Genomic DNA, 12,056 nt, shown 5'->3' with positions numbered 1-12,056 from the left:
CACTCAAGAAACCATTCCGCCCTCGCCTACGGCTCGGGCGTAAACGTTTCTTTCGGTGCAGCAAACTGTCACTTTGCGCACTAGTTGCACAAATAACTATTTTCACACATTCACATTACTCGTTTCAAACTCACGTTTAACTTTATTTTAAAAATATTTCGAGTAATTTTCAAGTGTGAATGAACAAAATAAACAAACATTGTCTACTACCACTAACGTCTTGTCTATGTGTTTGTATATGACTGATAATTCATATGACTTAGATTTTAGAAATTTTATCTGAAGTTTCTTCATATTCATTTCTTAAAAGCTAATTTTTATCGTTCAAAAGCTGATTTTTTCCCTTAGTTGAGTGAAAGATTCTTTTTGTCGTGGAGTTTGAGTGATTTTTTTAGATATTTCAATTTTAGTGATTGATTTTCTGTAGAGAAAAACTTAATAATTCAAAATTTCAGTCTATCTTAGACCTTAATTATGAAGCTCCGCCTAAAACTGTTTCTATCCCTAATTAAAAATAATGTAAGCAGTCTAGACGGTATGTTCATAATCTAATTCACTCATAAATTGAATTAAATATAAATTTACACAAAAAAATTAATAAAATACATCTTTCTAATTATTGTTTTATAATATAAATATAAACAGGATACACACGACACGGATAGATTAAAAACACTTAAAAACTTACATTTAAACGAGAATTTTCGGGAGCTGGGCCCCTTTTGTCAATCAACCAGGAAGTCTAATTTACAAGTCTAAACTAACAATTTCTAATTATTGTTATATTCACTGATTCTATCCCTAATTTTAACTAATATAAGCAGTATCAAGACAACATTATAATAATTCATAATTTAATTCACTCATATTTCCAATAACATACGAATTAACACAATAAAAAAAATAGAAAACATCTTACAAATTGTGATGTATATTTTTTTCATGCAATAAATTAATTTAAATTTGAATTTGTGAACAGAGTGAACCAGTGACAACTAGAGCGACCATGGACCATCCCCACGCCCATCCCCACGCGCTCTCCCATCACCAGCAGCATCAATTCTCGCCAATCGACACCAAAGTTGCTCAATCGTCGATCATCAGCAACAACAACAACATCAATAATAATAACAACAACAAGTCGGATAGCCCCATTATGGGCCACAAGGCAGAACAGGTGCAAACCTCGCACCAGCATCTTATCAAGTGAGCCTCACTCTTTTATCCTACACATTAAATCACTGTTTTAATATATGTCACTAAATTGGAGGTCACTCGAACTGTAATGCTGTTTCCACACTCTTGCCAAGTGCGTACAAATGTCGACGAGCGCGAGAGTGTGGATGGCGGCCACCGCTCGCCTTCATTTTAAAGCTGTGCAAAGACTAAAAATAAACTCGATCGCCGACATTTGTACGCACTTGGCAAGAGTGTGGAAACAGCATTACAATTCGAGTAACCTCCAATTTAGTGACAGATTTTAAAACAGTGATTCAAGGCTGTGCAAAGGCTAAAAATAAACTTTCTACTGGTGATATTTTTCAAAGTTTTTCGATTTGTATATCATCAAGCTATCAAAATGAAAAAGGTTTATCAGGAAAACATTTTTTTCCGATCATTACTTTTGAGATATGAGCGCCTAAAGTTTAAATTTTTGGGACAGAACATTCCAAGTTCGGAAAGAGATAAATCCACAAGATTTAGAGAATAGATTCTTCATGGTATTGTTGATCTAGTAAATCAAAAATTTTCTGAAAATATTGATTTTTGAAAAAGTTATTCAATTTACCAAAAATGATCAAAAATAACTCAACTAAAAGTTATTTTTGGTCATTTTCAGGAAATTGAATAATAACTTTCTCAAAAATTGATATTTTCAGTAAAATTTTAGTTTTATTCAATCAACAATACCATTAAGAATCTATCCTCTAAATCTCATGGATTTATCTCTTACCGAACTTGAAATGTTCTTTCCCAAAAATTTAAACTTTAGGCGCTCATATCTCAAAAAGTAATGATCGGAAAAAATGTTTTCCTGAGAAACCTTTTTCCTCTTTATAGCTTGATGATATTATACAAATCGAAAAACTTTGAAATATATCACCAGTAGAAAGTTTATTTTTAGCCTTTGCACAGCCTTAAATCACTGTTTTAACATCTGTCACTAAATTGGAGGTTACTCGAATTGTAATGCTGTTTCCACACTCTTGCCAATTGCGCACAAATGTCGGCGAGCGCGAGAGTGTGGATGTCTTCTATGCCACCGCTCGCCTTCACTCCGCCCATATTGATGTGTACAACGAGCCGCTTGTCACGTAACTTGGCCAACGACTTGGCAAGTGACTTGACGAGACTGTGGCGCTGGTATAAAGGCTTGTCGCAAATTAAGACGCGACTGGGGCGTGTGGCATGACATGACACAGCGCGAACTTTTGTAGCACTTGTAAATGTAATGGATTAACGCAAATTGGCAACACGACAAGACGCGATACGAGTGGTGCTTGTGAAGACGCATATTGGAACGAGACAAGCACGTGTTGTTATGAGCTATCCAAAACGGGTTTTTGTGACTCTTGTAAAAAAAATGGATCAACGGAAATTGGCTGCACTTGCGATAGCAGCGTTTTCGTTGCAAAACACGACTCACGGGGTTTTGTGGAAGAGGCACAATTTTTTGCGCTATGCTCGTTCCTATCAATATTATGTTATGTTTGTTATGCTTTAAAGGAAAGGATTAAAGTATCCAAAGGTTCAAAAGGGTTATAGCGAAGGTTTTAAAAATAGGTGTTGTACTGTAAATAAACTGAAAAACATGATTCTTGTTAGTGATAATTTAATAAATTATAACTGTTCAATTTGCTTTGATTTTGAATTAAATAGGGTAAATTATTACTTTGCTTAGAAGTGGAAACTATAAACTATTGCTTTTGTTTTGAATTAAAAACTATAAGCTATTGCTTTGAGTTTGATTAAAAACTATAAACTTGGAACAGATTCAAATATCCAAAGGTTCAAAAGGGTTATAGCGAAGGTTTTAAAAATAGGTATTGCACTGTAAATAAACTGAATTTAAAAATAGGTATTGCACTGTAAATAAACTGAAAAACATGATTCTTGTTAGTGATAATTTAATAAATTATAACTGTTCAATTTGCTTTGATTTTGAATTAAATAGGGTAAACTATTACTTTGCTTAGAAGTGGAAACTATAAACTATTGCTTTTGTTTTGAATTAAAAACTATAAGCTATTGCTTTGAGTTTGATTAAAAACTATAAACTATTGCTTTGATTTTGAGTTAAAAACTAATGAACGATTGCTTTGATTTTGATTGAAAGGTTATAAACTATTGCTTTAATTTTTAATTAAATAGGGTCAACTATTACTAGGGTAAACTAGAACACAATTACTACCAGGTTTCTGTTGAATACTAGGGACATTTAAACAATGCAAATGTAGTGTTGCACTACTGGCCAACATTCATTTGATTGATTACCAGTTCAGTTGTGACCGTTTATGAAATAAAAATTAAATGAAAAAATGAAAAAAATGATTTATTAGGCGGAGCTAGGAGTTGGTGTTTATCAAAACACACACACTTCTCTGACTAACCCGGTGTTATCATTACCATTATTTGATATTTTGCTGTATTTTTGTGTGATTAACGGGTTGATATTTATTTTTGTTCTGCAGTTCGCAGAGTATAAGCAGCCACTCTCCGATGAATGGGTCACCGTTGTTCAGACAGGCTAGTCAGGTGGCATTTGCCCGCGGTGGCCAGGCACCTTTCGGCTTCGGAGCTACTCCTTTCGCTCACTCCACTCCGGCACCAATCATCGCCAATGGTAAGTCCTCACATTTCAAATCATTCTTCCTCTTTCGCTCACTCTACTCAAGCATCTATCATCACCAATGGTAAGCTCTATCATCTTAAATCATTCAATGAAACAATAATATACAACTGTTCGAATTGAAAACTGAAAGATATAAAAATACAATCGTAAAACAATTGGCAATATTTCAGTAGATTTATACCAGATACAATCTACAATACATATCAAATCATATGTTTCTTTATTTTGACATCAATAGGCTACAATAGTTTGAAACAAAACAATTTTCAATCATGAACAGTGAATAATTATTACTGCATTGCATGCTTAATTTTTTTACATTGTAATATAAATGTAATAAACATTAAAAATCATTCAAAATCGCATACCTTATCTAACTAGATGTCAAAACAAAGGAATACTACTTGCTAATTTATTAAAATTGTTTGCAACTAGGAGTAACTCACATGAACAAAGTTTTTCAATTGCTGCATTCACACAACACTGAAGCATTAGAATAATAATTCAGGTGTAACTTAAATCAAAGTTAACCAATGACAATGAACAAATTCTCAATATTTTTAGGTGGAGAAGAAAGAAGTCACTTGAAAATTTGTTTATTTAATGAATGAATATTAATAGCAATTTTTATGTAATCAGGTACATTATTGAAAAATTTAGGACTAAGAAGACAAAAGATTTTTGAAAAATATTGTTGTAAACTTTAGGCGGTCTTAGAAGGTTATTTGTACAAGTATTCAAATGGCTTAGTCTGATCAAGAGACATAAAGTTTTCACAGCAGTCTGACAGCAATTAGTTTTTGAGTGAGATTGAGCCAAGTCCACTGAAATTCAGTCCAATGTACAGCTTCAATTTAGTTTGTACATATTTCAGAATTAAATGAAAAAGATTAAGAAATTGTCAAAAAGCCACAGATTTATTCATACTTAGAAAGACCGGTTTCGGTTATTACACCATTGTCAATCTATAAACTCAGATTTCATATTTCAAAATCTGATCAACTCATATTTCAGAATGCTGGCACTCAGCCAGTATCTATCTTTAATATGCCTAATGATCTTTATCTAATGTTTTCTCATTACACTATGTGTTTTTCATATGCTTAGGCATACCTTCAATAACGAAAACTATACATCCTTTTTCTCTAGAAGGAGAATTCCTAAAACTGCCTGACTGACACTTTGACATATTTTGGTAACTACAATTCCTCACCAGATCCTCCTGTCAACTCTCATTAAAAGTTCCAATGATGATGTCAGACATCTTTATATAGAGTACCGTGGTGGAATAAGAACCTAATTTTCACAAAATTAGACTTATTTACTAGACACTTGAGCCTTGATACCAGAATCCTGAAAGTAAAGAGAATAAAACTCCATAGTTGATAGTATAGTTTCAAGTGCACGGATTGAAAAACATTGTATTCAACTACACCAAAAGTTATCAAAGCCGCTGTTTCCAGGCAGCTGGGACCGACAGCTTAACAGATCGATAATAATGGCTCAACAATAATATCGTTGTATTCAACTATTTTCCATATTACAATAAAAAATACACAAATGTTGCATTACATGTCAAAGTTTATAATCACTGCAATTATATGGGCTACATTATTCAAATTAATAAAAACAATTTATGAACAATTTTAAGGTATATTCAGGCTTAGAAATTGAAAAATACTACTCAAGAATCGGCGTTTGCTGAACTTTTAATTGAAACTAATCATAATTATATCGATATAAATTCTAATATGACAATACTAAGATTTGTTAATGAAAGTAATAAATTGAATGTAAAAGAAGAATTTTATATCTATAGAACTGCAAAATTAAATAGGAATAATTTATAAAAATTAATAAAATTAAAATTAATAAAATATTTAAAAAAAGAATACAAATTATAATGTGACTACTAGTTTCAATGGTGTGACATCGAAACTAGTAGTCACATTACAATTTGTATTCTTGTTTTTTAATATTTTATCAATTTAAAGGGTACTAGGCCTACAATTCTATTTTATAAATACAAGAAAGTAGCCCTGAATTCATACATTTAAAAAAATAAAGAGTAATTTAATAAATATAATTCAATTTGACTTGAATAATCCTAATTTTGATAAAATTAAAAGTAGGCCTGAATATGATAAAAATAAAATAACTTCAACCAGAAATAATGAATAAGAAATAAATAAATCATATGAAAATAAGCATATGAACATAATATTATCTAGTATCAACTTGTTTATTTTTAAATTTTAACTTGAAAATGGCAAAAGTAGGTCGAAACTAGACTTTAAAATGTTGTAAAATTTATTAAATGTTTTAATAAAAGGGTACTACAAGTTTTATATTGTTTTTTATTAATATAAAACCTGTAGTACCCTTTCATTAAAACATTTAATAAACGTTATAAAACTTGTAGTACCCTTTTATTAAAACATTTAATAAACGTTTTTATTAATGTCAAAGTTTGTATTGACTTAATCATGTCTTATTTAGTGCATCTTCCAGTTAATGTTCAAGTTCATGTCAAGCTAACTGTTTAGATTGCCTTTTTCTCCAAAATCTCAATGTGTCTGTTTGCTTTTGAATAGTGTCTCATTGATTTTGGAGCTCATGAATACGCTGTTTGCTTTTAAATTTTCTTTTATTGATTTTGAAGCTCATGAATTCCCTGTTTGCTTTTGAATTTAGTCTTGTTGTTTTTGAAGCTCATGAATTCGCTGTTAGTAATTATGATTTTGTATTTTGAACAGGGCCAACCGATCTGAGCATGAAGCAGCAGCAGCAGCAGCAAGGACCCTCTCAGGGCATAAAGGGTCCGCTTGTCAGTCATCGACTAAATCCGACCGAAATGGCAGCTGTGCGTCAGCTGATTACAGGCTACAGGGAGTCGGCTGCCTTCCTGTTGCGATCAGCTGACGAGCTGGAACAGCTGTTGTTGCAGCAGCCATAACTAGCCGTTACCATGCAGAGCCAAAGCATTTTCCACAGGGGCTTCGTAGGTCTGCCCTGAGGACTATTGACCAATCCGTCCTCACCGTCTTCTAATCTATCTCTGTCATCCACTTAACCGTATTTGTTGTACAATTAAGGATAGTCATCGAGTTTCAAGATGATTATCGTATGACCTGGTTGACTCACAACTCCTTATTTCAGGGCTCCCAATAACTGTTCACCTCAATTATTCAAAACTTTACTCTGGAAACAATTGATGCAGATATTCTAATAGATTCACAATATCTGCCAATCCATGTTCTCAATGAATGAATCAAGGGCTCCTAATTATTCTACAACACCAACAAGATCAACGGTTCAAAACTTTACTCTGGAACTAATTGGTGCAGATATTGTAACATATTCACAATATCCGCCAATCCATGTTCTCAATGAATGAATTCAGGGCTCCTAATCATTCTACAACACCAACAAGATCAATGGTTCAAAACTTTACTCTGGAACTAATTGGTGCAGCATTTATTGTAACAAATTCACAATATCTGCCAATTTCAATCCAAATATCGGTGTCGTCGTTTACCTATCTTGCTTAAAAGAACTCAAAACTAAGCTACTTTATGTCGGTGTTTGATAGATGTTTCCAAACCAATTGAACAAACCTTAACCTAGGTTTGTATACATTGTGTATACATATAATGTATACATTGTGCTGTAAAAACCAGCTAGAAATTTCGTCGATACTATTGTGATGGATGTCTAAGCTCCTCTAGCTGACTGTACTAAACATGTTTCATAGATATTGTGTCAAACCCTTATTAAAAAAAATATAAGAATCTCAGCGACCAGGTCAGATTTTATAGATGTATATGTGTGTGGACATTTTCAATTCGATACATACCTGATTCATGTTATTTGATGGTACACTAAATGTTCTATCTATCCTCTATTAAATGTTCGGTGTTTGCAGATTTTGATATTCGTGGATGTTTAAAGCTATTTCCAAACTATCTGCATGAATTCTCTAAATACTTACCTTTATCGAGAATCAGGAAACATTTTGTTATCGTTTTAAATTATGTTATTGCACCGTGGAAAAACGACTGAAATTTATTTTATCATTATTAGCATTGATAGTCGATTGCATTTATGCTGTGAGTGCGTGCTGCATAATTTTATGAATTTACACACGAATCAACTATTCTCTCTTGAATACAAGTCCCTATTACAAAGTATTCCTGTTTTAAAATTATACTGGTGACCAAATTATTTCTGGTGATAATTCAATCAATCATTCATCATCAATGCAACCTGCATGGATATCTCTGATATTTTCACATAATATTCAACTTTTTTCTAGCATGTCAGATCAGAGTTTGTGAATTCAACATAATACAGTGCAACGTATGCCAGTCGTCTACCGATCACTAATTTACATCGTTGAATGCTCTACACGTGGTTGCAATATTTTCTTCTGTCATTGAAGACAGTTTTCTAGCTCTTCCATTAGGATTCATATCCAATTCGTTATCACTCTTGTTCTTAATAGATGAATTGTGTACATTAAATTATGCTTTATTCAGTTTGGTTATTTGAGGTGAAGAACGTCTTATTCAATCACTTATTTTCCAGTCATCTTCTTCTTCTTTCATTCCAGTTATTCTGGTTGATTTTCACTCTTGTCCTAGGTAGAAGAATGTTGTATTATTGAGAACCTTTTTACTGAGCATGATGAATTTAAAATGGATAAGTCATAATCAGTCATCTTTGATCGTTTTCAGTCGTTATATGTTATATTGATTTCGTCATACATGTTCTTAGTGTGCACATGAGCGATTATTGAGTTTTTTTTTATTCAGCTTGATGATTTGAAAAAGGAGACATTCATTGTTTCAGTGTGGGTTGATTACATAGATCGGAACATTATTGTTTTTTTGGAGTCTGTAGTAGATGTGAAGAAATCTATCTAACAAACTTAACATAATTTTAATTTAATTTGCTAGCTTTCCCTAATAAAGTGTTGATGATGATACTTTACCAACTGTGTAGTAATTCATCTAACAAACTTAACATAATTCAAGATCACTTAGCACCTATTCCACGTTTCATTTTTAAGAGCATGGAGGTGACCTCTGAATTTCTCAGTTATGCTCAACTTTTGATAGACTGCTGCTGTAGGTTCGAATCCCACCAATCGCATGGTTGTTCATGTAATTATCACAGTTCATTTCCCACGCGTAAAAAACTTATGCGAATAAAAAGTTTAACCTACATGAATCACTCCTGTTTCAACACGACTGAAGCACTGATAAACTTCAAAATTTTGCTAGTTCTTCTTAATAAAAGTGCTGATGATGATACTGTACTAAACAAAAGATAGATTGTTGTAAAATTGGAATTGACCAAAAAATCTGCTTGTTTCTTTTGAAGTAAGAAATGATAATACTGCATTTAACAATCTTATTATATTTGTTTAATGTTTGAAAGAATCAATGATCTGAATGGTTTTTTCAAGTTACCTCATAAATAATTTATTATTCATACAATACTTTGAATTTCAATCTTCTATTTCAAACGACATCATGATCTCATGAAAACTATGGAGCATTTTCCTTGTGTGGAATCTACATCCCTCAAATCTCATGACAAAAAAGTAAGACATTTTTTTAGTGTCGTTTCCAGTTTCATTTTTAATTGGACTTCCTTTAACCTTATACATCATGCTTATTTTCATCTCTTATGCCTGGTTCGAAATGCACATTGCTCAAATATCATTTGGAAACAACAACACTGTTTCTCTAGACCCCAACATGATCGTCATACGTTCTCATGACTGTTAAGAATATATTTTAGAATCTGTTGAGAATGTTTTTTGACCCACATTGATGCTATGACAGGAAAGCAAGACATTTTTTTAGTGTCGTTTCCAGTTTCATTTTTAATTGGACTTTCTTTAACCCTATACATCATGCTTATTTTCATCTCATATGCCTGGTTTGAAATGCACATTGCTCAAATATCATTTGGAAACAACAACACTGTTTCTCCAGAACCCAACATGATCGTCATACGTTCTCATGACCTTTGTGAATATGTTTTAGAATCTGTTTTTTGACCCACATCGATGCTACGGCAACAGCCCAACATATCCTTTATTTTACACAATATTCATTTTCACAAATATTCATCAAAAGTGTTTTCGTCAGTCGTCTGAGAAGTCGTACTATGTTGATGTTTTAGAAGAGTTCTATCACAAAGAGGAAACTTCCAAAACAAACTTGTCCATTTCAATGTTTTCTTCTTGAGCCTCTTGAGGACTTTCATATTCTTTGTTTTGTGAAGGTTTCCATAAGATCACAATCTTGGAAATTCAAAGTTTAGAAATCGTTTAGTGTAACTTCCTATATTGTTGGCTGGAGAGGATAACGCTTGATTGTCGATTGTGAATGAATTAACCATAAATTATCTGAGTTCCTGGTTTCTTTGTTCATAGGGGTCTATAGATGAAGGGAATATTCAAAGGAGAGCGTATTTATTTCCTTCTAGGAAATAATAAATATTTGAAGGAGAGTACCCTTTGGATACTTTTAATCGCCTCAAAACTTGCCACTCCAACTTGTCATTATAATCATTTCTGAATTTATCTCGAAAGCAGTCTGGAATAAATTCAAACGTTGGTACTGATGAATTTATAAGAATAATTTGCTCAGTTTTGTCAGTCAAGTTTCAGCTCTGCAGCTCATCATGAAATGATTGGTCACCAGTAATAATAAGATCAACTCTTATATTGAGTTTAATAATTTCACTAGCCCTAGAAAGGAAAGTGAGTTTCTTATATTATTATTCTTATTCTATTATTATTATTATCACCTACCAATTATTATTATTATTATCATCACCTACCATTTATTATTATTATTATTTCTGCTTAGATCTCCTTTAGTATGATGACGCAAATATTTTTAAAATGGAAAATAAATCCAGCATTATTATTCTTCTGTTTATAACCACCTTTTCTTTTGATCTCTTCAATATTTTTTCGTGAAATTATTGTCTCACATACTCTTGCAACAGAAACCATCCCACATTTTCGATATATAATCTGGATATAGTAGTAATGTTATGCAGAATGCATTCAGAATGCAGAAACATCAGTTGGACAGTAGAAATCCAGTAACATCAAATGTTCGGTTTGGTAGAGTTACATCCAACAAGATTTGGTTTCGGGAGTGGATAAACAGGGAAAGACTGATTTTCAATATTTATCCAAAAGTGGATTTTTGCTGATTTCTTTACCACCAGAATTATTCCTAGTTTGGGAACCAATGTTCCACTAAATCTCTCGGCTGTTGGTTTCTTTGTGGAGATTTTGCAAGTTATAATTTTCAGAGATTCTCATTCTTAACGATTTGTTGGACAAATATGTCTTCAAAATATAGTCCTTTTGTAAAATTCTATGCTCGAATAGAGTCTTTATAAATGTTCTATTTTCTTGAAATGTTTCTAAATCATATGAATATAATGCTATGAAAAATATTTTATTAAGGAGATTAATGATGTTGAATGTGTATATGTTTCAAGTCACACTTGTCTATATGGAAGGCTATCGTGTATCATTATTTTCATTCAAAAAATTATAAGATTTTACACAACTATATATGAGAAAAATAAACGTTATGTCGATGTTATCTGTTAATTAAATATTTGTGAGAAAAGTTAATTAAATATTTGTGAAGAAAGTTAATTGAATATTTGTGAAGAACGTTTGTTCAAATCGATGTCAACTAATTAAAAATTCTATGTAATAATATATATGTCCGACAATTTGGGAATGATACATACCATTGAAAAACTTGATGTATAGATAATTTTCTATCATCGAATTCTTCATGTAGACTTTTTCTAAATAGATATGGATTTATATTTGTCTTCACTTTTCGTATGTATGTAGATTATTGTATATTATATTAAATATATATTTTATTCGTCAATAATTCCGTATTATTTAATCCTAAATCAGATTAGTGTGTCACTGCGGCTGTGATGTTCTCCCAATCGCCATACAGTGGTTTTGTATAGTAAGCTTCTTATTGTGTTCATTACACTAGACTAGAGTCAACAACAAATTGAACACATGATTTTGGTGTCCGGCTGGTGCCACACTTAGGTCGCCAACCCAGCCACCTCAAGGTCATAAAAATCTGGTGTCTCAGCTGGTGTCCTAATATAAATAAGCGCCATGAGAGAT

The 12,056-nt window shown here is 32.2% G+C and overlaps 1 protein-coding gene across 5 annotated transcripts in view; it reads left to right on the top strand.

Annotated features, from left to right (window-relative positions):
- Positions 1-11,799, top strand: part of LOC111064548 (nucleolar protein 4) — a 109,052-nt gene extending 97,253 nt beyond the window's left edge. For all 5 annotated transcript variants that reach the window (XM_022352295.2, XM_039442327.1, XM_039442326.1 and 2 more), the window contains 3 exons: positions 980-1,206; positions 3,693-3,844; positions 6,610-11,799. In XM_022352295.2, coding sequence (XP_022207987.2) covers positions 980-1,206; positions 3,693-3,844; positions 6,610-6,809 — 579 coding nt within the window. In that variant the 3' untranslated portion in view covers positions 6,810-11,799. The remainder of the gene's footprint in view (positions 1-979; positions 1,207-3,692; positions 3,845-6,609) is intronic.
- The last annotated feature ends 257 nt before the right edge of the window (positions 11,800-12,056 follow it).

Source organism: Nilaparvata lugens, chromosome X (assembly GCF_014356525.2).
Source record: "Nilaparvata lugens isolate BPH chromosome X, ASM1435652v1, whole genome shotgun sequence".
NCBI classification, from domain to species: Eukaryota; Metazoa; Arthropoda; class Insecta; order Hemiptera; family Delphacidae; genus Nilaparvata; species Nilaparvata lugens.
This window is presented reverse-complemented; position numbering and strand designations above follow the sequence as displayed.